Genomic DNA, 27,218 nt, shown 5'->3' on the forward strand with positions numbered 1-27,218 from the left:
GTGCTGTCCTAACCTTTCCAAAGTCCAGGCAGGATGAAAGGCTGGGGCTGCTGTGTGAGGGCTGGGCACACACTGCCTAACCCTGTACCACCACATTTACCTACTCCCTAAGGAACTTCTTATAAAATCAAACAAGATTAAGTGTACAACAATAGAATTGCTCACTCTAGCTGTGCATGCTGATGCAAACACACATTTTTAGATGTCAGTATTGTTAAATTCATCCAATGCAGCATTTACTTTTATGCATTAAGACTTACAAGAGTATTTGGTAGAACACCCAATGGAGGTAATGAATTGCAGTTTTCACTGAAGTAATTTAAGAACACATTAATAGAAGTTAAGTAAACTGAACAAACTTCATCGTATATATTTTTATTAATTTTCCCCCTTTATTACAGAAAAGTCATTTAGCAAAATTAGGTCCTTATTCATAGAAAACCCAGATCATACCATGCTTTTATAGGAAAAACTAATCAATTACATTTTTATGGATTCCTCAGGTAAGCACTGTGAGCTTTTATTTCTTTGATTGAAAATTATTCCAAATGTTGAAATGTGCCAAATTTCAAAAGTATCAATTTCAGTTACTTTCCTAGAATTCTCTAGTTTTAGCTAAAATGACCATTATTTTTTTTTTTTAAACAAAACAAAACTCCACAAAATCACCATTCCTTGGAAAAAACCACACAGTTCTTGACAGAGAGAGAGAATATGACCTGATACAATAAACTGGATTCTGTATGACTGCATACAAATCAAGAAATATCAAAGGAATTCAATCCTGATTTGGATACTAAGACATCTAGTTTCATGTTATAGTTTAATGAGAACAGTTTTAATTCCCAGAACCTGATTGTGAAATTACATTACAAAATAAAATACTTAAACAACATTTAGATATGTACATTCTCCTCCAAAAAATGGACTGTGGAAATCCTTTACATTTCTCTTAGAAATACATACAAACCACACCAGAGGCCAATAATCCACTGGCAATTAATAGCCATGAGTCAGCTTCAGGGGAAAACACCTGTGCAAAGTTTTAATCTAATACTGCACCACTGAAAGCATTTCAGTGTCTCTTCAGACTGCTCTAAGTAGTTCTCCTTGCCCCAAAACATTATCCCAGTTTACCTTGCATAATGCCTGGGTACTTGTAAGAGTACGTCTTTCACAGAAAAATATGACAAATATTAAGAACAGAAAATTAGGAGTTCAGAAAATTACAATACAGAAAGTCCAGGCAGATCTACACTGTGTGAGTCATCTAAAACAGAAGGAAAAGTAAAATTGACTGTGCCCCTGTGATATCTTCCTGTACATACTTCACATAGCTTAACCCTTTATCTTACTTCAACACACAGAATTTACATTATTACTTAAAAAGAAATATAGTTATAAAATAACTAGTTTGCAAGACTGTAGGAACAAATAATTTAAAGCTCTTACCAGTCTAGACACTTGTACATTCATTTGAATGGGAGTTCACACCAAGTGCTGTAAGATAGGAATTACATTCAGAGAAATGGATATCAACCTCCATTCCAAATTTCTTATCAGTACACACTAATAATCATCAATCTGGGTGAGGACAGTGTAACAAAAAATCTCTTATATAGTCCCAAAGTGCAAATGATTCATCTGTTAAGGAAAAAACACTAAACACAGTCGTTTTCCTACAGGTGGCTGAATTTTGCATGAAAGGAAAGTTTTCGTTTTGGTTATGTTTTATTTTGTCACAGAAGATCAAAAAATTACAACTTCTAATCCCACAAAAATATGTTAAGACCACACAAGTCTTTCTAATAAACCATTACAGAAGAAAGTTTCCTGGTTTGACTTAAATGTTTGTGGAAGCACACATTCATTAATCTTTGTTTTGTGCACCCACCAATTTTGACAATCTTTTGTGTTCTGCTTTTCCTCTGCCAATCATTTCTGCTGGGAACTTATTTAGAAGTTACTTTAAAGCAGTTCTTAAATTTATTTGATGACAAAAAAAAAAAATGTTGCAGCAATGAAGTGAACTTTTAAGCAAATACACTGTTATTTTCTTCAGTTCATTACAGATGGATCAAACCAAGGCTGCACAAGAAATCAGTATTTATTATCAAAGACAGATCCCAACTGTATTAAACAAAGCAGTTTTAGTGAAAATGCAGCCTCTGAAGTCTGGTGATGAGAATTGAACTTTAAGAAGTATTCTGCATTTTGTCTGAAAAACATTGGCCAGTCATCAAATCTCTTAGAATTCTAAATGCCAAAAATAACACAAGAAAACAAAAATCAATAGGTACTTAAAACTATAATGCCTCATTCTCCTATATACATATATATAAAAATTAACTTACATTATAATAATATCAAACTGCATAGCATTACAAAAGAAGGCAACTTGAATGGCTGAAATTAAAAAATGTGAATGTTACCAACTCTATTATTACCATTCTGGAATTTATAATACCATAGAGTAGACTGTTGCTAGGAAGAGCTATAGCCCAATTTAAGCAAAGTCTGCCTCAATTCCAGTGAATGTAGAAATCATTAATTCAGACAAGTTGTTGCATGCTCTGCTTTCAGGTTCTCTTTGCAGGTTTTGCTGTTAACTGTTTCTCTCGTTCAAGTTCCTTCTCACGTTGCTGCTCTCGTTCCAATTCTTCCTTCTGCCTCTTTTGTTGTAGCTTAAGTGCTCTTTTCTAAACAGAAAAAAAATTAATTTTAAGTTTTTATAGATATTTTTAAGTTGGAGCAACAAACAAAATCCCTCCCATTCTCTCTCTCTCCAACACACCCTCCTTATGACTGAATATAGCATAAATTGTTCATTTTTCACTTTTTCCCTCCCACTTTCAGCTTACTGTTCATAAATGGGAAGTTTGTGATCTACACTGGGAAAACACAAACTGGAGCCCCTTCAGTCTCACTAAAAGTCATCCTCTGGGTATGCCTGGCAAGGTTCTTACCATGAAATTTAGCGTCTCCAAGAAAAAATTCTCTTGTTGAACACACTGAAGGACTAATCTTGCCAGGATGTAACCAGGCTGTCTATACAGCATGAAACCAGTGAACTTATGCCACTGTTAATGGTACAGAAGGAGACATTCTTACATTTGTGACAATCTAGTTTCCACTGAAATGAAACTGAAACAGCAAAGAGAACTTCTTGGAATGGAGTGGACTAAGCAACAAAACAAGGCATGATTCTTACATCACCTAAACAGAAGATGGTACTGAAACAGTAGTTCAGATCTGCAACTTGCTTGAGCACCACTAGGAGCAAGTAAAAGGTTAAAAATGTACATGGTTTGGAGCTAGTGCAAACATCCTTTAAAGATAAAACATTTTTTAAGAGTTTGTTGTTTTTTTTAAAATAAAAGTTGGAAGTCAGTAAAACATAAGTAAATATCTGTATTTGAAAGTAAAAATATTTATCCCACTTACTTTTAACTTTGATGTCTTCTCGTGCAGCATCATCATTTCATTTCTAATATTCACTAATTTGTTGTGATAATGTTTAGCTTCTGAAAACTTAAAAAACATAATTGTTAAAGCAGTGACTGTCAAGTCAGTTGTTTTATAAAGCTACACAGCAAAATAGCAATCAAAACCAGTGATTACCAGAACAGTTTGATAATTAACATATTCAAGTTTATATATAAAATCTAGTTATCACATATATTATAGAAAACTACTACATCTCAACAGTTACAGTAATCTACTGAGTTAAGATTCATGAAACAGAATAAAAATACTACAACTTTATGCACCATACATGAGTGCTTCAAGCACCCTTTCTGATAGTCTGGGGAGGTGCACAGAGCCTGTGCTGGAGCCTCAATCCTACTGAAAAAATGTGAACATTTGCTTTGGCTGCTGGCTTTGAACAGCCAGTCCCACCAATGCTGCCTGACTGAGCCTCAGCTCTCTTCCCACTGCCCTTCCTATTTAAGGGAAATATGCTGGTTCCCATTCTCTCCAGCAGTTTGTCCCTAGTATCTGAACTGGTTTCCTTCCTGTAGGTCATTAAGAACAAGGAAAAGACACAAGCTGCTAGAAATGATTCAGCAAGAAAATCCATGCTAATCTGGAATTTAAAAGGCATTACTGGTACTTACCAAAGCATTGATACCAATAATGGAGTTGCACTCTTTGAATTTTGAAATTTCTTGCTCTAATGTTTCTAGCAGTACCACTTGGTTCTGTCTAAAACAAACAAACAAAAAGCATAAACCCAAAGTAAAGCACCACATAAGCTTTTCAACCAGCCCTTTAAATAAACTTTTAATCTAAACAGTATCAATACACACTTCCCAATATCAGATCCCTCTGGTATACCATTGCTAGGTGATTTCAATAAAGAGTAAATGATTTCCAAAAAATCCAAGATGCCATTTGTTGCACAAATTCAGCTGGCATCATACAGCACATAGATATCCAGGATAAACTTCCCAAAACCCCTGAAGAAGCACTCTCCAGGTTGCAGTGGTTGACTGAAAGGAAGAACAATTAGCTCCTGACTTTCCACTTGGGTGTCTGTGTGTCATGATGCAGGACTAAGTTATTTCTGTACAGAATTCGTGTGGATTCCTGGTGATTATTAAGGATCTCCATCCCACACAAATCAGCTCAAGTCTTTCTAGACAAAGCTGTCCTTGGCAGAAGCATAACCACATCTTGTGTAGTGAAACCCAAACTAAGGGACCCTGCAAAACCTGAGATGGATCTGTGTAAAGCTCTTAACAGTATCTCTGCATCCATGGCTGATGTGATCTGCATTTGAAATCAACTACTCCCAATTATCAGTGAGGTATCAGTGTACAAAGAACTCTTATCTGCTTAGCTCCTTACATGTATTTTTCAAGTGTTTTGCAATACAGTTTAGAGACTGAACAACAAACAATATATCTCACTACAAACTGCCCTGTACACAAACTGCATGTCTCCAAGCAAAATAAAGGTTTTAGCTTTAGGTTAGCTAAAAGGTTTTAGCACACTTTTCCACTACAGAAGTGAATAAGCATTTAAGAAATCTAGGTCTAGGTTCTGTTCTACTTGTCTTAGAGGATTTTAGCCTTCTAGTGTTACATATTATTCAGCCACAGTGCTCACAGGCTACACTGCAGGTTATAAACCCCCTGGTACTCCCACAGGTCACTGAATTATTCAGGCTGCTCGAGTCAGGATACAGAAATGCTGATAAACTATATCCCAGTTTAAACTATATCCCAGTTACAGGGAGCTGGCACATAATATTGAAAAGAGCAGCAAACCACGTATGCACGTGTATGAAGCTGGTTTCAGAAATCTGCTTACGTGAGTTCCTGCAGAGCTGATTTTGATCGCTGAAGATCAGGCAGATAGTGGGAAATCAATCCTTCAGTTAGCTGCTCCACAGCCTTCTCATCTATTAAAGGCAGATCTTCTACAACTCCTTCATCTGGAGATGCATCTCTGGGACCTACACCAAAGAACAGCAAGGCTGAGTGTGACAGGTCAGCACACACTTTAAGTTTCACCTACAGCAACTACATTTTCCTTCCCAAAAATTAAAAGCATTAAAACACATTCAAAATCTCCGCACTTTTTCAACTAAACTGGACTTTCGTCTTCCTCCTCTTCTTTATTCCTCCCTTATTCTCAGTCTTATGTCACAAGCTTTCTGGTGAACCCTTTAATGTGAACAGAACAGAAAGAGGGGAAAAAATAACTGTTCCACAGATATCTTAAAAAAAAAAAAAAAAAAAATTGAGTACTCCAGTCTGCTGAAGAAAAAAATGGACAACAGTGTTCTTTCTGACTATCTATCAAGACCACCTAAACATTAACAGCCCCCAAACTTTGCTTTCAAAGTCTGACAACAAGCTAGGCTATGAAAGGTCTTCACCTGTCACTCAAACCACCACGAGTTCACGCTGAACTCCAAGAACTGAACTTCACAATCTGTAAGGCACGCTATGGGCACGCTATGATTATTTCTTGTCTGCAGTGCTCGTGGAACATAAAACCCGTGAACCTACAAGGCCCCGCACGGAGAGAGCGATGCGGGAGGCGGCCCTTGGCCTCCGAGGGGCCCGGCCGTGACTCCGGGGGCGGCGGAGCTCTGAGCGGGCCCGGCGGCGGCTCCAGCCTTTCCTCGGCGCTCCCGCACCCGCGGCCGGCCCAGCCCGGCCTCCCCTCCCCTCACGCACCCAGCGAGCGCCCGGGGTCGCCCGCGGCCGCCGCCTCCTTCCCCTCCGGCCGCTGCACGCCGCTCATCGCTGCCGCTCCCGGCGCCTCCGGCAGGGCAGGGCAGGGCAGGGCCGCCCGAGCCCGCGGCAGGCGGGTCCGCTGCCCTCAGCGAGCGGGCCGGCCCGGAGCCCCCCGGCCCGCGCCGCGCCGCCGCCGCACCATAGAGCCCCCGCTGCCGCCGCGCTCCGGGCTGGGCGGCGCCGGGCGCGGAAGTGACGCGCGGTGACGGCGGTGACGCTGAGGGACGAGCCGCGCACGGGGCCGCGCCGCCCGCTGGGGCCGTCGCGGTGTCGGGCGCTCCTTCCCGCCGCTCTCCGCCCTGCCTGACTCGCCCGGAGCGGTCGGGAGCCCCGCTGGGGCCGGGGCTGAGCCTCGCTGAGTGCGGTGTGTGCCCCGCTGCGGAGCGGGGGCCTGGCCGAGCGCAGGTGCGGTGGCACCGAGCCAGCGTGCGGGACAGCGCCTGGCGGCGGGGGCGGCACAGCGCACCGGGAGCTCTGCGCGCCGCACGACAGCTGAAATCACCGCAGGTGCCCTTTCTTAGGGACATCCTTGCTCTCGTGCAGAAACAGCGCAGATTTTACACTACTTGTAGCTTTTGTTTCCTGGGAAATGAATGACTAGCTTTTGTGTGTGCTGCTGTCCCTGCATCTCCCCCGGCTGTCTAACTTCTCACAGAATATTCTGAGTTGGAAAGGACCCAGAGGGGCCATCAAGTCCAGCTCTTAAATGAATGGCTCACAGGAAGATTAAACTGCCCCCTTGGTGTTATCAGCACCCTGCTCTAAGCAGCTTGCAAGTATATATATCTTCTTTAATGAAAAATCACTTTTTTATGGCATGGTAGGATTTATAATTTTTTTTCCTCTTACCAATAAAGGTCTTTGGAGGGAATGCAGGTGCAACTACAGAAAGAAACTAATGAAGGACTGCTCAGAAAGGTTTTTTAAATGCAGTATTTTAATATACCCCCAAACCTTAAAGATTAAATTAAATTCAGGCAGTCCCCCTAGTGCTCTCCAGAAACAGATCGAGGAAAAAACAGACTTTTGAGTTGATCTGAAAACCTTAAAACTAGCACTTCTAACAGCAAGATGGTTGCAAATTCATTTGTATTCTTCTTCATATGCATATTCTAATTAATTTTTGCTCACAATTATGTCACTATTCCATCATCAGATAAAAAAATTACCCATTTTTCTGCTTTCTTAAAGAAGCAACAAGAGGAAGTTGTTAGTTAATTTGAACAGACTCAAATTCTTAATTCCAACTGGCTAGCAATTTTACTTTAAAGTTTCTTTTGGTAGGGGAGAAAACCCACAACTTTTGTTGAAAGTTTCACTGGGAAAGACTTCTCAGTTTCCAGATGGAATTTCTAGTAAGAACAAGTGAGATAATGACTCTGAAATAGTCTCACTTGAGATGTAGGAGTCTAAGATTTGTGCTCCTGCTTTGCCTGTTCCAGGCCTTCCCACGTCTTGCAGAAATAGGCTAAGGATTGGAATAGAAAACTGCTCTCTGGTTTTCTAGACAAATTAAAATTTAACTGTTTGTTAACCCAAATGTTCCGAAAAAGAGAATGATAGAAAACTTTCCTTGTTCCTTTTCTTCTACAAAATGTCATCTGTTTCACAGTAACTATTTCCAAAGTGCCTATGCATGTAATACTGTTAACACCACATAATAGAGTTTTTCATTTTATGTTGCAGCAGCTGTGTTGAGAAGCCTTTAATGAAACACTGTCACATTGGCATTTAGGATTTTATTGTTGAAACGGATATAAGCAGTTACATATATGGTAACCGTGCCCCACCCTAGAAATGCGAGTGAAAATGGAGTTAAGTTAGCTTGAATTTTATAGCAAATAGGATGTTTTAAACTATCAGCTTTGGAGGTGTCACATGACTTCAGGGATGACAACACGGAAAGGGAACACTTCACATTAATAGGTAACCTCTTGGAGACTCTCTGTCCTTGATAAGTAAATGAGGCTATAGAAAGAGTAGAGCCTTGGCTGTAACAATAAAGAAATTGAGCACAGCAGGCTGGTACAAACAGTTCTATTCAGCAGAGGCTCATCTTACCAATTTATGAGCTGGTTCTTCACTTGACAACACTTTGGGTCTTAGTTATTCAGTAAAAGGTGAGCTGGCAAACCTTGATGTACGGGTTTAGTGTGTTAGTCCTCCCAGCTAAATATCCTTCCTCAGTGCTGGAAGCTTCTGTTCCTGTAGAAGTGGCAAAGCTCCAATGTAAAGCCCAACATTTTAAGACAATTTTACAAGCAGTTCTGGTGGCTCCCGGAACCTGGCTGCTCATGTCTGTGTCCTCATTCACTTGTACTGGTACACAGAGTGAGTTCAATCACCCAGAGAGAACAGAAACATTAAAAATGGGTGAACTGGAACACAGCTGGGAGCACTTTCCTAGGCAGCAAGGCTGGCTTAACTGGTTCCCATCCCTGGCTGCTCATTGACTCCCACACTGTTCACTGCTCCCTTGTTGTCGTATGGGTGTCTGTGCGAGTTGAGATCATGGAAGCAGTCTCAGTGACACAGACAAATATATCCAAAACCCTCTCAATATGCATTGTCTACTTCTGACCCATTTCAGGGACTAAGTTCATTGTCTGGCCCCTGCACAAGTGTATTGGTAATAATGCTGGGGGAATTATGAAGTGGGTGAAAGGGCAGGAGATGGCCCCACTTCAGCCACTTGAAGAAAAATAACGTGAGATTTCAAGCTCAGGAAAACAGCAACATTGTAAAGTGGCAAGGGAACTCAGATAAGGCGTCATGCTGTCTATTTTTGGACATCATTAAGAGAACAACAATAAGCAACCTCCACCCAAGGCCAGTTTACCAGAGGACTCCCCTCCTGCGGGGCCAGTTCAAAGGGGCTCACTCCATGTCTGCAGCTCTGATGACTACGAGAATCTGCTATCAGCCCTTGACCAGAAAAGGAGTGCCCTTCTCCAAAATCCTGCACTTCTATACAACTCTCCAGTCCTGGTAACTTCCTTCAACTAAGTAAAAACAAAAGATATGCACTTTCTCTCTGGCAGGCATGATTTCCCAGAAGTGTTTATGGCTTAGTGAACTAAGCCATAAACTAAACATACTGGCTGTGAGTACAGTAATAGAATTTGGGCATAGGTACAAACACGTGTAGGCTGAAACTCAGAAGAAAATTTCTAGCAGTCAGACCAAGGAGGAGCGAGAATAACCTCTCAGAAAAATAAAGGAAAAAATCTAATTACTCTTGCGTTGGAGCACAGTTATGAAAGGAATTATACAGCAGCAGGGTCTTTGAGGTTTGTTTCTCCTTACATCCTTTAAGGAATATTCAGAAAGGCATATGAAACTGCCTACAACTCTGCCTTAACAGAGTTACTGAAGCAATGTAAAGAGCTGTGCCGTGACAGAAGAGAAAGAGAAAAGCAACACAATGCAAACTTCTGCCTTTCAAAATCTGAAGCCAAAGCACGGAACGATGCAGTTCAGGCTTCCAGCGTACTGAACACATCTTTCTGTCTATCACGGACCACCATACCTGCATTGTATGGCTTTGGCAGTTCTTAACCTCTACCTCTCACGCCATTTACCCACGGAACACGAAGGCACGGAGGGACGGCAGCAGCCCCTCAGGCCGCGGTGCGACCGCCGCCGCCCGGACGGGCCCGTCCGTCCCCAAGCCCCGCGGGCAGCGCGGGCGCGGAGAGGCGGCGGCAGCGGGACTCGAACCCGCGGCCGTCCCGGGAGGGCGGCGCAGGCGCGGAGCCGGCGGAGTCCGCGGGCGCGCAGGGGACGCGACTCTCGCCGCCTGCAGCCGCCGCCGTGCGCGGGGCGGCCCCGGGATCGCGCAGGGGGTGCGGGGGCGGCGCGCTGCCCGCCCGCGGCGGTGCGCGGAGCGGAGGGATGTGACGCGCATGGCGGCGGCGGCGCTCCCCCTGCGCCGGCAGGGAGGCGGCCCCGCACCGGGCGCCGCCTGCCCGGCCGCGGCGTGACCGGGGCTGCGCCGGCTGAGCGGTGCGCGGGGTGAACGGGGCTCCGGCGGTGGCGGCGCCTGGCGGCGCGGTGCCCGGCGCGGAGGCGGCGCTGTGGACCGGCGGTGCCGGGGCGCTCCGCGGCGGCGTCCCGCGCCGCGTTCCGTCCGGCCTGCGCGGGGCCCGGCGGGGCGATGTAGGGGACATGCCCTGACGGGACGACGAGCGGTCGGGGCGCCGCCTGCGAGGGCACAGCTGCGCCAGCGGAGCCGCCCGCGGCGGGCCGGCCGCGCCCGGCGAGGCCCCCGAGCGCGCCGCTATGGCTGGGGCCGGGCTGTGGGCGAGCATCAAGTCCCTGCTGGGGAGGAGCGAGGACCCTCTGTTCCTGAACGACTCCAGTGCCTTTGACTTCTCGGACGAGGTGGGGGACGAGGACTTCCCCAGGTTTAACAAGCTGCGCGTGGTGGTGGCGGACGACGGCTCGGAGGCGGCCCCGGAGACTCCGGTGAACGGGGCGTCCCCGGCGCTGCCGTCCGACGACGAGTCGCTGCTGGAGCGGGACATCGCCCTGCGCAGCGCCCGGGCCGGGCGGCCGGACCCCTGCAGCGGCTGCAGCAGCCGGCGGGAGCGCTCCAGGCAGAGGAAGGTGAAGAAGCGGCTGACGCTCGCTGCCCTCCTCTACCTCCTCTTCATGACCGGGGAGCTCATAGGTGAGTCGGGGGCCTTCTGAGCCGTCCCTCCGCACGGTGCCTCGCAGCTCGTTGGGCTGCTCTGGCCTTGGCTTCGAGTATTTAGTGACAGAAACCATCAGTCCTTCAGAGACAACAGAGATGAGCTGCATGTGCAGAGAATGAGAAGGAACTTGCATTTTCCATGAAAGAATTTATTTCCCTTACCTGAATCTCTCATTAATTCCCTGAAATGGCATAAAATACACAAGTTTTTCTTTGTCTAACGGATTTTTATTTCTCCTTTTAAGTTTTAAGGTGTTTTTAGCAAAGGAGAAGTGTCATGAACAATTTCAATCGCAGTTTTTTTAACTAACGACTATAAAATCTTTCTGTGTTTTCAACAAGAGAGAACTGGAAAATAGTTTCAAATGTGATATTTACCATAATTATGAAAGTAATACTGGGGTGTATTTGTCCTTATTCACCAGATATAACAGTATACATTATTACTTAGAAGTGAAAAGTCCTGAGCTATCAAGGGCAATCCAGTGAAGACATGACTCTCCTGAGAACTTCTTGATATCCTTCTGTGCTCTGGACTAGCATGTGCTCCATCCAGACATAAATCATATGAGCACAGTCGTTTAAAGTGATAGTTACTTTAATACTTCCTCCTGTAACATATAACAATGTAGTTGCGTTAAATTGTTTGTGGTTTTTGTTTGTTAGTCCTTGCAGAAGTATAATGGGGTTTTATCTGAAAACGAGTTCCTATGTAAGCACCTGATTGTTGGTCAGAAGAATGAACCTATTGCTCAAGTTTAGCTTTTATTGCTCCCTGCTAATGGCTGTGCTGTGCAGCACGAGGAGAACCTGTGCATTGCACACCAGTCAGTACTGAACAACTGTGCTTTGTCAAATAGGCTATGGCAGCATAAATTTGAAATAAAACGTGTCTCTGAGATGCATGGATTAGCTCTTAAATGTTATGCCTTTGCCATCTTTCAGTCATCTTTACAAAGTTCAGTATTTATCTTTTAATCTCTGTTCAGTTACTGTGCCTTGTTGCTTTCTGTATTTTGGATATATCCGTGCCATGCAGTGCAAGTATCTCCTGGGTGTGACTCAGCCTCCTGAAAAATGCTTTAATGCTCTTATCCACTGTCCCCTGGTTTGGAGTTGGGGGGAGCACTGCACACTGCCAGTACATTGATATGTACTTTGAGCCAGGTCTTTCCATAGCAATTAATTGCTTTTAATTTTCTTAAATTTCAACATTCAAGTCTGAATCAGAGCTAATCAGATTAATTACTTGCCATTATTCAAACGCGCACAAACACATACACACACATGCATAAGAAAAATCAAATCATAAAAACTTTCTGGAAGTGAAGAACAGTAGCATGGGACCTACATCCTCCTCCTGACTTCTGCAAATTGAGTCAGTTGAGTACTCGTGTGAAGTGAGCTCATGCTCTTGGATGTTTTTGCTAGGACAGCTGTGAATTGTGTTTTTAAGACAAACTTGTGCAGGATGGATAGAGGACAAAATAATTGCTAGAGGATAACCAATGCAGTTTGTCCCACAGATGTAGGGGGGAAACAACCCCTAGAAGAAATGTTCTATTTTTCAGAGAGAGACCAGAATATTGAGTGTGTCTGCACCATTTTTATTTGGGGCCTTACTTCAGGAATGTGGGTTAATGGAAAAAAGTAGTTTTGCCTTTCAGCATGTCTCAGTGTGTGGCTGGTCATTAATAACACGGCCACAATACATCAGCTTATTATGGCTAAGGCTACGTGTCAAACCTGTTGTGGGGATTTGGCTGAATGCCACCATTTGCCCCTGGCTTCATGGTTTTTCTCTGGCTGAGATTTTGGTTCTGCATGAACTCAGGTGAATTTGATAAGCAACAGTGTTGTATTTTAGGCTTAGACATCCGTTAACATGAGAGTGATGTTAGTAGATTGTATCAGAGTTCTGATGTACACTGAATTTAGTTCATCTGTAGGGCCTCTTACTGAATAATGTCTGAGCTGTTGACATGTTGATGCTTGATCCAATTCATGCTGTTGGAGACCTCTCCATAGCTAGTGCAGGGAGAGCTCTAGAAATAATAGATATTGAGAGTAAAAATACTCTGATCACTGTCACATAATCTGTTCTTCCCCTACAGTCAGGACTTGAGCAGGCTGGATTTGTCTGTACAGTGTCACAGTGCTGTACTGTGGACTTACCCTCCTCAGGTCTGCGTGTGCTGTTTCCAGCTGTATTTTGTACTTTGGGCACAGAATCAGAGAGCACTGAAGGCCAGACCCATCAAATATTGAGGCATTCATCTTCCACAGAGAATAAATAGAGGGTTTGGATATCTGTAATTCTGTGGATCTCGACCTGAATGACTTGTCACAGGCCAAGTAGTTATCAGCAGAAGAGTAATTAGAGATATACAGCCCCCAAGTCCTGGGTCAGTGCCCCATCTGTTTAATTTATTTCACTCCAGCCCTATACTGTGTTGTCTTTGGTTTCAGATTTCCAAACTTTATTAATTGATCTGAAGCTCAGGTATTTGGGAAACTCTGATCATATAGGATATTTTTACTGACTTCTTGATCTCTGACAGATTTGAGTTACTGAGAAATAGGCAGAAGACTCTATAGACAATTATTTTTTTCAGTAAAAATCTTTCTGGTGTCTGTTACCAATGTCAAGATGAAGGAAATCTTGTTTCAGCAGCTTTTTTTGTGAAATCTTGATTGGCATATTTTTTCCAAACTCATTACTCCAGCCTATCTCAGAGTTTGTTATTTAATTTGATGAACAGTCAGATAACAATTTGCACTTTGGGGAAACCATTGAGGATCAAGAAATGAAAAACATATTGCAAGTGCTAGTTAGCTTTTCTGACAGGGTTTTGATGTTTTCAGCTATGTTCAGAGATTTCTAATTGATCATCCATGAGGAGAGCTGCTCTCCTTCATGGGTCACTGAAAACAGTGGTGAGCCATCAGGCTGTCTGCTTGTAAAGGTTATAGATGTCTTTTTTCCAAGCTGCCAATTGTATTTAAACCGCCTCTAGGCGGTACCTTTAACCAAGTGATGAACTGATACCTTTAATAACAGAGAACCTTTGATTTCAGGATTTCATAAATGGCAACTTTGTTTTCTTAATCCACATGCTGCATTATGTTTAGCTTCCATATCTGAATTCCTTCCTTATAATTTTATTTTGAAAGTCTTTAAAAGTGAGAGGCTAGCTGAAGTGGAATTGACTTTTCTTGGACTGAAATGATTCTCAAAACAATACATAGGAATCAACATATATACTATAAATAATGATATATGTAAACTTCTGAACTAAATGTCCTTACATATAAATTATTGCTTCTTCTCTGTTGACTGTAAAAGAGGCTGAGTTGCACTTTTTAAATTATTTCTTTTTAAATTTCAGGAGAACACAAATTAGTTCAGAAAGGAAAGGCGTAACTCATTTAATTTTACTCAAAAAGCACCTGAATTGCTAAATCTTAAAAACTCATTGGTTTTGAGCTGCGATGGCCTTTTGGAGCATTTCAGCCTCAGAAAAATTTGACATAGAAAGTTCTGAACAATTGAAGAAAGGGGCAGGAGGAAAGGAGGTGTTTGAAGTGTAGTGCATTTGGTAGTTGCCCACAGCACAAACAGTACTGCAGCACTGCTGTGCTCCATGCTTGGCTGGGAGGAGAGAGCAGCTCTGGTTGCAGGTGTGTACATAAGAGCACCCACAGCCACATACACACAGGTTTTATGACCAGTCCTAAAAGCAATCAGCCAATTGTGAACTCCCCTTTGCTATTTCCTCTCAGCCTCTTCACTAAGACAATTTTAATTATATAGGAAGATTTCTTGATTTGAAATGTTAGTTGGAGCCTGAAGCCTGCCAAATGGCACACCAGCTGCCTGCTTTGCTCAGTACAATTTACAGGCTGCACGGCAATGTCAAGGTAAAAAGAGAAACCAAATCATAGCTGAGCTGACACTGAAGATGTGATCTTTCCTGAGATAATAGGCTTACCTTCAAGCATATGGAAGACAACACAGCCTGTCCTTGATTCCCCTTTGTGTAAGGGATACTTAAGTGAGAGGTACATTGTTTAAATCTCTCACTCATCCACTTGTAGCACTAGCAATTGAAGTGGAACAAGATATTAACCTTTGATCTTAGGTTATTTGTCTCAATGCAGCTCATTATTATAAGAAAAAATTATGGTAATAAATAACAAAGAAAAAAGCTGTACAAGTGAAAGTCATTGTCTGCAATAGATATTGCCAGAACTTTCATGCTCCTGCCAGGATGAGGAATAATTAAGGTTAAAAGATAATGTAATACAAATAAAAAGGGGACAGGGAAGATTTCCTGGTCATTGAATTGTTGGAGTTCTGTTCCTATTCTGTAATGTCAGAGTGTTTAACAGATGTAGTTTAATAAAAGAATCAGTTGATCAAACACATGTCTAGTAATATGTAGAGAAAAGGTACCAAATGTTTTGGACCTGATCTTGCAAACATTATAATGCAAGTAGTCTCTGTTAGAATAACAGGAGTGAATCCTTTCTATGTTACTCTTAATAGAAAGCACACTTGACTGTACTTTTAACTGTGGTAGCTTTAAATTATAGCATGACATTTTGCTTGTAGTGGCAAACCCCCCCTCCCCGTTTAGTGAGTATATGTTCTTATTGCCCTATTCTAAAAAGAAGTAACTGTAAGCTATGCAAGAGGATTTTATGTAAAATAATTAAAAGTGTCATGTGTCTTGACTTTTCCTATTATGTTTTCAGGTGGCTATGTTGCTAACAGCCTAGCAATTATGACAGATGCACTTCACATGCTAACTGACCTTAGTGGAATTATTTTGACCCTCCTTGCTCTCTGGCTGTCTGCAAAATCTCCGACAAAGAGGTTCACCTTTGGATTTCATCGCTTAGGTATGGAGTATCAGATTTTGCTATTAAAGAATAATTAAACAACAACTGTACAGAGCATCTAATTCTAGAAGAACAGGTAGCTAGAAAGAAAGTAGCAAGAAGCCTAAGAGTTGCTTTAACTGACTGGCAATGTCCTTTCACTGGCCATTGGAGATAAACTGCATAGGTTGTATTGCCACGAGGGAATAGACTAAAAAAACCAAACTTGGCCAAAAGTTTGCCTGCAGAATTTCATTGACTGGGAGCAGGGTGAGTCTCAATCTCTGTGGAACTGGCACTTGGCAGATTCAGAGTTAAATTCTGAATGCTTGATTCATCTTCCACCTTGAGGAGGAAGGCTGGGCAGTTGTTTTCATGATGACATTGTGGGTGCAGGAGTTGTGCATGTGAGCCCGTTGTTCACAACAGATTATTGCCAGTGCCCAGGATTTACAAAATCTTATTGACTTCAGCAGAATTGTGATACTGAAAAAAAGTTCTATTCAATGTGAAAAACTACATTTCAATCCACAACTAAGAAGTTATGTAGAACATATTATTAGAGAGCTCTGCCCTGCCAAAAGTCCTTTAAATCAGTGTTCCTCTTGCATTCCCCAAACCACAGAAAGCTGAGGTCAAAATGCCCCATGGTTTGCAAAATGCAGCAAGTTATTTAATCTCTGCCCAGTTTAGGTCTCTCTAAAAAGAAGTATAAATAGAATCATGGACTAACCCTTGGAAGAATATTTTCAGGATTTATTACTTCATGTTTGGAAATGTAATGATGATAAAGGGTGTTTTCATTTGGTTGCTAACTGGGTATAATACACAGCTGCAGGTCTATAGATATTTTAGCAAAAACTTCAAAGTATCTTTTTCATGAAATAGATAATTTCTAGTGTCCCACTTTTCTACCTGTTTTCTGTAGCACTCTATAGCATACATTTTTCAGGGAATTTCATTCTTGTGTAGTTACTATTTGCAATTCTTATTTTGGCTGCTAGAACAGCAGTAGAATTCAACAACTTCATCACTCCTTGTCATTTGTCATCAGTTAGTCACTAGTGCATGAATGCATAACTCTGTACACTAACTAAGCTCTTTGGGGCTCTAGCAAGAAAGCATTAGCAATGCCAGCATTTCCCATTACAAACTTTTCTTTCATGAAGTTTTAATTTTGTGACAGGAGCCCCTCTGATACTGAAACCTGACCTTGCAGGTATGCCCTTGGCATTTGCTCATACTCTTCAGAAGCATGTTAGCATTTATATATACTTAAACTCTATTTCAAAATAATTTGGGTAGTTTATATGTCTTTGTAACTTTTCTAAAACCAAATAGCACATACTTTGAGCATGTCATGACCTAGCTTAAAACAGGGGTTTATCTTAAGAAAAATTAAAGAAACTTACTTAACCATTAAAATCTTACTCAGTTCTGTACATTTTCACTGATTTTCCAATTAATGTGAAAGAAGAAATCCCTGAGGATTCCTGCCACCTTATTTTCTATATATTTTTTTCTTTCCAGTTTACTACCAGGAAAAATATTGGTCAAGTACTAGCCAGACTGATCCAGTGGTGGTCCATGGGCCAGATACATCCCAAAAATTAGTCTGTTCTGTCCTTTTCCCTAGGAGCAGTCTCTCAGTTCTGCAACAATTGCTCCTCCTTTTCTGCTCCCTGTGCTAGCAGGTGGTGAAACACTAGAACAGGTTGTGGAGTGTCCTCAGTTGGAAATGCATGGAACCCACCTGGAAGCAGCCCTGAGCAACCCCCTGTAGCTGACCCTCCTTTGAGCAGGACTACACAAGTTTCCAGGGTTTCCTTTTCATTTCAACCATCCTGCATGAGTAGCAGCAGTGCAGCTCTCTGGAGGAGGAGATCCTGGGGCTGGGGAGAAGAGTTGCTGTGCTGCAGGAAGTGAGTCAAGGCCTTGCCATGGACCTCTGAAGTACAGAAGATGAGACGGTCCAAAATTACTGCACACAGTCTTTCTAAAAATCACCTTTGTGAAAATTATTTGCCTGATTTTAGGCACCCAGTCTGAATGCTGTGGCCTGAGGCTCAGTTTCACACATCAGTGAGTGCTGGCAGTGGAACAAAGCAGTTTCTAGGGTATATCCTCATTGTAACACATTTTTCCAAGTAACCTATATATAAGAAGCTTGTCAGCAAATAATATCAGCAAACAAAACATGTCAGGATGTTGAATGTAGAGTACAAATTTGGCATCTGTCACAGAAAAAGATGTGGAGCATTTGTTTAAAGCTGGGAATATGTGCAAGAACTGTCTCATCACTGACCTGTTCTGCACTGAGTTTTAAAATAATCCATACATCCAGTAGGTGTGAAAATGTTCTAATGAACGACTTTTCTGGTACTTGCTATCATTTTTGTTTGCAGAATGATGAATTTTCAAACTTATTCCCATGAACATTGCTTTGTAAAAGCAACAGATCTGTTGTCCAGTCAAATTCCAGAAGGAAGTTAGCACTGATTTTCATTTATTTGAATTTTCTTTGAATACATAATATGTAAGTTCCATCCTCACTTTTATTCCATTTTCAGTTGTGAAAAAGAAGCTGACAGATTCAGAAATGGATTAGAAAAGTGAAGACAAAATAATGGCAATTGCAGTCATGTCAAAAAAGAATTAAATTATTGAAGCCAAAAATAGTTCAGTTTTACCATCAAGTGCAGATACCTCCTTTTCAGCAAGACACTGAGCAGATTTAAGCATAGATATGGAACCTGGCACTCATCCATTGCTGCAGAGACAATGTTAGTAATGACAGAGTCAGACAGTCCACTGAGACCGTGCACAGTTCATTTCACAAGGAGTGAAAGATCTCAGCACAAATCTACAGTGCTGACATGACAGTGACTGTGGAAGAAACTGCAAGGAAAACACTGGTTTCCATTGCAGAAAACATGGGGTTAGATTGTAAAAGCACACTATTATTTCTCTGGTAAATGCTAATATGCTATGGCTTCACAAGTTTTTGAAAAAGCCTTCTAAACAATGTATTGAGTATTTTTAAGACTGCTTCCCTGAATAATCTACCAGCTTTGTAAAGATCACTTCAATTTCTGTAGATATTTCCAGGATTTTGAAGTTGCTCTGAAATCATCTCAGATTATGACAGTTGCCTTTCAGAGCCTTGTTATTGCCTGTTCCTCATCCAGGCATTGACACACTACCTAGCAGCTGAATGTGTTGGTGTGAGTTCCTTCTGCCATAATGACATTAATAATTCACTACATGGATCAACTGATTTTGGTGACATTAAAATGCTGATATAGGCTACATGAGTTTTTTTCTGCAACACACAATAAGTAAAATGAAAATACTTCTATGTTAGAAAAGATATCTGCAGTAACCCAAGTTGCACTGCAGGCTGACAGATTGAAAGCAGAGGAAGAAGAGGGGCAATTCTCAGATGAGTGTTCTTAGAGCTATGGTATAGCCAAAGGGAGAATTTTGCCCTTACTGGGGAATAAATCAGGGCAACATGTGTGGAACTAGAGGGGAGAACAACCATTAGAATTCCAAGTAAATGAATTCCACCTCTGATCTTTGAGTTCACAGAGGAAGGCTGAGATCCCAGTGATCCATCTGGCAAGTGACAGTAATGAGCATTACGCATGATGATTACAGATTACTCAGGCATGGCTGCAGATTTACATGCAATACAATGGAGTGAGCATTAAGGTTTTCCCAGGGCTTTTTGTAAAGCCCTGTATTAACTTGCTTATAACTGAGACAGTCTTTAACTGGGCTAATGTTTTCTCTGCCAGCTGTGTTGCTTTTTTTGTTTTTGAGGTTTCAGCTGCTGCAGGGTGATAGTTTTCAGAATATGAAGCCAGAGGGTAGAAGTACATTTATGATAAAAGCAATCTAATGGCCCATTTGGAAATACCTATTTTCTTTATAGTAGGACCTTAAAACTGTGGTGTGGACTCATCCTTCTCAGGTTTGTGTGCTATTACCAGCATAATTTCATGACTTGCGTACTGAGGCAGCGCAAAAGTCCTGACCTATAAAATACTCAGCCCTGTTTACATCCCATCTGAACAGCAGAAACTTCGTAGAGAACTGTAATCAATTGCCACAGATGTAAATGGCAGCAGAAAGTACAAGATAATGAAATACTAGTTTTTATTAGTTTCCTAATTTTTATCTTTATATAGATATATGCTTCCTTTTGAAAGTCCCTGCTGATCACATAAAATTCCTATGCCAAAATAATGGTCATAATGCTCTTACTTTTGTGAAATAATAATATTTGGTAAGTATTAGATAATGTTAGAACAGCATATCACACCAATACAGAAATTTGCATTAAGCAAGCCTTTGTAGCTGAAGTCTGCCTCACATAGCATTTATGAACATATATGTCAGGGAGCTCAAGAGTATCATGTGTGATGAGTTTTGTACTGTTTGATTTCTTTATCTTTTTATAATTTCTTCTCTATTTTAAATATAAAAGGATATATAAAAATAATTTCTAAACCCAGCCTAATACTCTGTACACTTAAAATCAAGGTTTCTCTTATTTGTGGCTAGGCTAGTAATGTTTGAGAGCACCTGTCCTTCTCACCCCTAAACAGGGTCTTTGCCTGTGACCTGTGCAGAACTTTTCAGAGAAAACATAACTTGAGGTATATACTGATAACAGGTACATGGGAAGGAATGGATTGGAACAAACTCAGTTGGTGAATCCTATTCTATAAGTTTTATTTGCCACACAGTGTGTTAGTTTATATTAGTTATATATGGATAAAGTAGTTAGATCAAGGCCCTGTCCACGTTCTAATTTGGAAATAGAAATGGATCTGAGACACATTTTTATAACGATTTTTCCTTTCTGTTTGCAGAAGTCCTGTCAGCCATCATTAGTGTACTGCTGGTCTATATCCTTATGGCTTTCCTCTTGTATGAGGCTGTTCAGAGGACTATCCATATGGACTATGAAATAAATGGTGATATCATGCTCATTACAGCAGCCGTCGGTGTTGCAGTTAACTTAATGTAAGATCTCTCTCTCCATTAACATTCATAAATGTATTTCTCAATAAGCTGCTAATTCTTTCATGGCCTATAACTTTGTCACGGGGTGTAATTTTTCTGAACCTCTTAATTTTCATAAATAACACAAGAAATTACATGGAATATTACTTTTTCAATTATTTGGTTTAAAATATAAAAAACCCAACAAACCCTAAAGCCTGTTTCTTGAAGCATTTCTCTTCTTTCACTTTCAGAATGGGATTTTTGCTGAATCAATCTGGCCACCTTCACTCCCACTCCCACTCGCACCCTCACTCCCACGTACCTCAGGCAAGCTCTCCAAGCACAGCCCAGGGCAGCAGCCATGGCCAGGGCAGCAGCCATGGCCAGGGCAGCAGCCTGGCTGTGAGGGCAGCGTTTGTCCATGCCCTGGGGGACCTGGTGCAGAGCATCGGGGTGCTCGTGGCTGCCTACATCATCCGCTTCAAGGTAAGGATGGCACGGGGAGTTCTTGGCGTTTCAGCTCCTGTGATTGAAGTCAAAAGGGGCCTGGTTTGATAAGTTATTAAAAATACCTTTCTTAGGATATTTTATGATAAGCTTTATCCATCATGCAGAATAAGCAAACTGTCTCTGCTACGTATGTTGTAACTAATAAAAAAAATAAATTAATGAAACTTGGAAGTAGAAGAAACCATGTTTTCTGAGTCATATTTTTGTAAGTGATCTTTGTTTTCATATATCCTTTGACATTGTGAAATTTCCCTTTGCAGCCAGAATACAAGATTGCTGATCCTATATGTACATATGTATTTTCCATACTGGTGGTTTTTACAACAATTCGAATTCTGTGTGACACAGGAGTTATTATTCTGGAAGGTAAGATCTGTGCCCAATCTGCAGTACTTTACATGGAAAATACGTTTTCTTGATATCATGATCCCCATTTCTATGTGGATTGTACCTAGAGACCTATCTGTCTTGGTGCTGCTTTAGTCTGGTGACTCCTCTAAATTGCATCAGTTTTTAGGTGCCTTTGACTGTGGCCAGAATAACACAAGTCCTATGTCTGCACACTCTTCACCATCAGGGGATATAGAAGTGAAATGTACAGAACTTTCTGGTGTGTCTGCAATGATTCTGAGCTAAATCAAGTGAACATTTGCCCAGATTCAATTCTACACCCTCACTTCTATTACTTGTACAGTCCAAGTGAATGTGAATGCAGGTTAAAGGAGGCACCAAGCATTGGCAAATGGCTGGACACATAGTTTGTGCCTGTCCTGTCTTCCCCTTTCCCACAATTGCCTTTGTATTACATGTGTGTATCTACTATGTTTCCATAGGGGAAGCTGTAAGTTAAGAGTGGTGTAAAATGCAGAAAAAAATGGGGAAGAAAAAGCTGAACATGGCCTGAAGGATCTTAACTTGAGTGACACAGAGGGAAACATGTCAGCAACATCCTTGGGTTTTTCACAGCTTACATGCCAACTATTACTGCTTGATCTAGTACTATTACTTTATAAAGTGAAAATATTAGGGCTGGGAGAAAAATCCTAGGTTTTAATTGCACATTCCTAACTGTCTCATGTGAATTATCATTGACTTTTATTATGTTATGAGGTTAAATCAGGAACCTCAGAATCTTCAGTCAAGTGCTTTTGCTGTCACTTAAGATTAAAAAAAATCCAACCAAGTAGAAGCTCCTCATTGCAGAGCACCTAATGTTGGCTGTTGCCAGAGTGTGGATTCTGGACAGGACAGATTCCAGTTGAGACAGTTCTGCAATTCCTGAACAACTTCTGTATCCATACCAGACTTAACAGGCCCATTTCCATATTATTTTCTGTTGATAACATGGAAGTTACTAATCAATTCCAATGGCACAAATTCTACTTTTTTGACATTGAGATCTGTCATGACATTTTAAAGGCTATTGAGACTTTGAAGAAGACAGAATTAATTTTATCTCATATTTGGTATCACAGGAGTTCCAAGGCACTTAAATGTGGATCGCATCAAGGAAGACTTGATGAAAATTGAAGATGTTTATTCTATAGAAGATTTAAATGTTTGGTCTCTCACTGCAGGAAAAACAACTGCCATAGTCCACTTGCAACTAGGTAAGCTGCTGGATAGCATAATTCTAAATTAAATCCAAGTTTAGGATTCTTCTTCCTCTTCATATTGTTATTTAAATTGAACCAAGAAATATTCTGGGGAAAGAAAATCTACTAGCTCTGGTTTTTTACAGCAAGGAATAGAACACCTTGTCCAAGAAAGTCATGGTGTAAATTAAAATTGTGAAAATGCAATATATTCATACCAAAATGTTCATTGCAGATTCTTTGGGTAGGGGGGAAAAACCCACAAAATTTATCCTCAGAAATTTTCTTACATCTTTAGGGAAAGAAAAAGTGAAGTTCTAATGTGGAACAATCTAACATATGAAGAATAAATGTTTTGCCAAAACATGTGCTGATTCAGATATCTTACTATACTATGAATATCAGTTCTTAGTAAGAAAGCTCAGGTTTTTGGGGGGAAAGTGTCAGACACACATAGAGTTCTATCAAGAGAGGTGTAAAAAGATAAGAGTACACAGTGACCACAAGAACAATATTAAATTAATAAATTACTGTGAGTAAAAATTATTCTCATTGCTGGCACTGTGATAAGTTTGAGAACATTTGCATTGTCCAGGTTTCTTAAGGAGTGAATTTATTAATTATTTTCTTAATTTTGCAGTTCCTGGTAGTTCATCTAAATGGGAGGATGTTCAGTCCAAGGCCCGACAGCTGCTGCTGAACACGTTTGGAATGTACAAGTGCTCTGTGCAGCTTCAGAGTTACAAACAGGAAATGAGCAAAACCTGCGCGAGTTGTCAGAGTTCCAGTGCCTAATTTCATGTTTTGGGAACTGCTGCCTTATTCTTTACTTTGTGTAGTCAAAGACTGAGAGCAATAAATGCAAAATGAAAATTATCCAATAGAAACCGTTAGTATGTGGATTTGGACCATGGGACATGCAGCAGGGAGAACTGGTGCTGCAAAAAGTGCAGTGGTTGCCCTACAGAAGATGTATTTCACTCTCTCTGTTGTACTGGTTTATTCAATTTATTATGATTTTGAGACAAAGCCGTTTTTGGATTATTGTTTACAAACTGGAACGTGGCTCTGCAGATACCTCACAAATTACAGTCCAATATTGTCCTTTAATCATTGTGTATGACAAAGTACCTGCACTCCAAACAGAGCATCGAGTATTCAGTATTTCAGTCAAAAGTCTCTCAAGCTGATTATACCAGGGTTGCACAATATATCATGATCCCCAAATTCATCATTCAGTATTTTTGCAATAGTAGTTTTCATACAGTATCTCAAACTATTAACACATATGTTAAGTTGAATTCTTGTGGAAATTGTCTCTTCAGAGACACTACAAAATACAGAATTTACTGTACCCAGACCACAAACTTAGCTTTAATCTGGGCATTCAGAGATCCAGACAGGAAGATCCTTGCCCAGACTTTTGGTATTTAACTAGAGACCCAACACTGGATCCAAAGTGTTTTAAGTGATCAGTTGTCTTTAATGTATTTTAGAATAGGATTTATACATTAGAAACAGGTTATTTATTTTACAAAGTTTTGACTTGTAAGATGAATTTATTATTAATAATCTTGAATGTCTAAACCATCATTTGATTCACATTAAAAGGCCAGTTGATTAGCATGCATTCTAATTGTAATTAATAAATGTCCTGTAATTGATCATTTTTCCATGATTTTTTTTTTTAAGAAATTATAGAAGTGATATTTGACATGGAAATAGTCTCAAATGCAATCTACAGATATGTGCAACTAACAGGAGAGTGGGGAGCAGAAGTTTTAGAGATGTACAATTCCATCCATCACAATCTCTGACCTTTTCATCTTTCCTTTGAGCACAGCATGGCAGCATCCTGACAGGAATGCCACTGTGATAGCAGTTCCCACTACTTAGCTTATGCATAAAGCAAAATCCAAGCAAGCTCAGTAACCTAATGGTGTTGGACAACAATATCATAACAACCTACAGTGGCAGAAAGGCTCTTGTATTTACAGAGGGGAGGCCACCTGAAAAGACTGTATTCATCTGGACAGCTCAGAGTCCACAAAGTGGAATTGTGTGGCCTCGTGGAACCCCTGTTTTTTGAATGTACACAAGATAATAAATCTTTACACTAAGCTACCATACATCTACAAGCCCAGATTTAACCTGCTTCTGATGTCATGGCATTGAAGAAGCTAAGGGCAGCAAGAACATGACCTACAAATTTCAGAAGATGGGAAGAACTTGGCTTCAAATATTTGTTTATTCTGTACTTCATCTTATGCAGAACTTCCACTGACATGAAAAGTAGTTCTCAGTGTGGATCAGAAAGGAAAACTTTTGCCCAGTTACGGTTATTGTGATATTCAGCTGTGAATACTTCAGCTATTGTCTGTTTTGAAATACGCTAGGATTTCACATTTTCACCAGGCTGATCTGTATCTGCATTTGATGGTAACAATTTTGGCTTCATTTCTTCCCTTTCTGGAGGTAGGGATCACATGATGAATTTTTCTTGAAAGCTGACAGCACATTGTGGATTTGGACAAAGTGCACATAACATGGGATTGTGTTTGTATCTGTTTGGACAAGAAATGGGAACACTCCTGTACAGCATGGGAGCACGTGCAGCTCAAAAGCAGCACTGTGCTTGGGAAGGTAATGCTGCAAAACAAACACTATCATTAATTAAGCCATATCACAGTTCATGAAAAATGTGCATCCCATCCTTACAGACTTACTGGCAAAAACCACAACCAACAGGTATTTTGCACATACTAATGCTCAAATGGGTTTTAATTAAATTGGGGTTTACAGTTGATGTAATTGGATGTTGAAGTATAGTAGACATGTATTGTATTTGCAGTTTTTTAATAATTTACTATACATTTGTTTAATTGAAGAAAAAAGGTGTGTTGTTTTATTGTGGGTTTTATTAAATGAATTATTAAACTTCACATTGTCTTATGAACTATTTATTGGTATTTCATCATTTTTGAATTCTTACAGCAATCTGATTCGTAGGGCAGCTTTGTTTTGAAATGTCTGAACACTCAGCTTTAACTCAGTTTGCAGATACTATACATAGAATTAATTGATTCTCTGTCTTTAGTCAGAACAATTTAAGACTTGTGATTTCATATGCAATAATTGCACTTTTGAAAGTATAAGTTGACAAAGATGGTGAAGGATCACCATAAAGCAACTGGTAAAACATTCCTGAAACTCTACATTCACCCTTGAGGGGCCCTTGTTACCAAGGTCTGTAGACTGGAAGTTCAGAGAAAAGGCAACAGAAGACAAAATGAGAATAAATAATAAAATAATCAGTTTTTATAGGTACTTAAAGATAGTTTTCAGTATCAGCTTAGAGAAAAGGGGCATTATTATAAGTTAAGTCTTCTGTTTTTCCAAGACATATTATTTCATGTGGCTAAAATTATTTACACACTCTTTACACTATTCCTTCTAGCAAATCTTCTGCTTGAAATGAAAATGTATATACTTGACAGGACTTCTTTCTAAGCAAAAGACTTCCAAGATCTGGGCAGGTTTCCACAACCAGTATCCTTGGTTTCCAGAGCTGTGCTCATTTCCAGAGGAATGCTCTTGCTGACTGAACAGATGAAATCCTGAGAAATTTCTGCCACTTCTGAAAGTCCACACTGGGAGAAGGTTTTTCCTTTCTAAATCTGTGATTGTCACCCATCCTTTTCTGAAGCACAGATACAGTTTTGATGACAACCTACTCATATGAGTCAATAAAACATTTTCATATGAGTAGACTGCAAACCCTTACGTCCCACTCTTCCCTTCTGAAGTGTTCTTATCCTAAGAAGAAAAATATCAGAAACATATTTTGTTTCTTAATGTTTTCCTTGCTTAATTATGTGGTTTGGTTTTTGTTTTTAATTGTGTTGACATTTTGTCTTTTCATTACCAGTAGCATTTCTTTTTCACCAGCAGAATTGCCATTTAAAATGTCATACTTGAATCTGGTCTTCAATTATCTCACTACTGTACATATCTGCTATTTCTTGCAGAATCACTCCCAAGTGGCAGAATGACTCAGAAAAGCAGAAGGCTGGCATTTAGAAGTAATTTTCTGTCATAGAACCAAAAACCCCAGAAGAGACCCATCAAGTAATGAGTGTCAAGGATTTTGTTCAGGTATTTTGGTGGGATCTCATGAGGAAACTGCACTGAAGCTGGACAGGGCTGTTAAAGCATTCTTTCTGTCTGCAAATAACTGTAAGAGTGTAATAAACAAAGATGGGTAGT

The 27,218-nt window shown here is 40.7% G+C and overlaps 2 protein-coding genes across 2 annotated transcripts; one reads left to right on the forward strand and one right to left on the reverse strand.

Annotated features, from left to right (window-relative positions):
* Positions 1 to 1,378: 1,378 nt before the first annotated feature.
* BLOC1S6 (biogenesis of lysosomal organelles complex 1 subunit 6) lies at positions 1,379 to 6,437 on the reverse strand. The gene is made up of 5 exons (XM_079317677.1): positions 6,192 to 6,437; positions 5,317 to 5,461; positions 4,119 to 4,206; positions 3,445 to 3,531; positions 1,379 to 2,699 (listed from the first exon to the last, which is right to left on the reverse strand). The coding sequence occupies exons 1-5, from the start codon at positions 6,256 to 6,258 to the stop codon at positions 2,580 to 2,582; spliced, it is 507 nt and encodes a 168-aa protein (XP_079173803.1). The 5' UTR covers positions 6,259 to 6,437; the 3' UTR covers positions 1,379 to 2,579.
* A 3,945-nt stretch (positions 6,438 to 10,382) lies between these two features.
* SLC30A4 (solute carrier family 30 member 4) lies at positions 10,383 to 25,894 on the forward strand. Its single transcript, XM_079317676.1, has 7 exons — positions 10,383 to 10,923; positions 15,706 to 15,852; positions 20,712 to 20,865; positions 21,099 to 21,333; positions 21,618 to 21,723; positions 22,833 to 22,967; positions 23,593 to 25,894. The coding sequence occupies exons 1-7, from the start codon at positions 10,533 to 10,535 to the stop codon at positions 23,745 to 23,747; spliced, it is 1,323 nt and encodes a 440-aa protein (XP_079173802.1). The 5' UTR covers positions 10,383 to 10,532; the 3' UTR covers positions 23,748 to 25,894.
* The last annotated feature ends 1,324 nt before the right edge of the window (positions 25,895 to 27,218 follow it).

Source organism: Erithacus rubecula (genome assembly GCF_903797595.1).
Source record: "Erithacus rubecula genome assembly, chromosome: 14".
Taxonomy (NCBI): domain Eukaryota; kingdom Metazoa; phylum Chordata; class Aves; order Passeriformes; family Muscicapidae; genus Erithacus; species Erithacus rubecula.

What these genes read in the sequence shown, in the direction of transcription:
- SLC30A4 (XM_079317676.1), top strand. Translation starts at nt 10,533, where the DNA reads ATGGCTGGGGCCGGGCTGTGGGCGAGCATCAAGTCCCTGCTGGGGAGG. An exon ending in CTTTGGATTTCATCGCTTAG is followed by an intron (nt 15,853 to 20,711) that starts GTATGGAGTATC and finishes TTCTGTTTGCAG; the next exon opens with AAGTCCTGTCAGCCATCATT. An exon ending in CCTACATCATCCGCTTCAAG is followed by an intron (nt 21,334 to 21,617) that starts GTAAGGATGGCA and finishes TTCCCTTTGCAG; the next exon opens with CCAGAATACAAGATTGCTGA.
- BLOC1S6 (XM_079317677.1), bottom strand. Translation starts at nt 6,258, where the DNA reads ATGAGCGGCGTGCAGCGGCCGGAGGGGAAGGAGGCGGCGGCCGCGGGC. An exon ending in TCAGCTCTGCAGGAACTCAC is followed by an intron (nt 4,207 to 5,316) that starts GTAAGCAGATTT and finishes TGTTTGTTTTAG; the next exon opens with ACAGAACCAAGTGGTACTGC. An exon ending in AGAAGACATCAAAGTTAAAA is followed by an intron (nt 2,700 to 3,444) that starts GTAAGTGGGATA and finishes TTTTCTGTTTAG; the next exon opens with AAAAGAGCACTTAAGCTACA.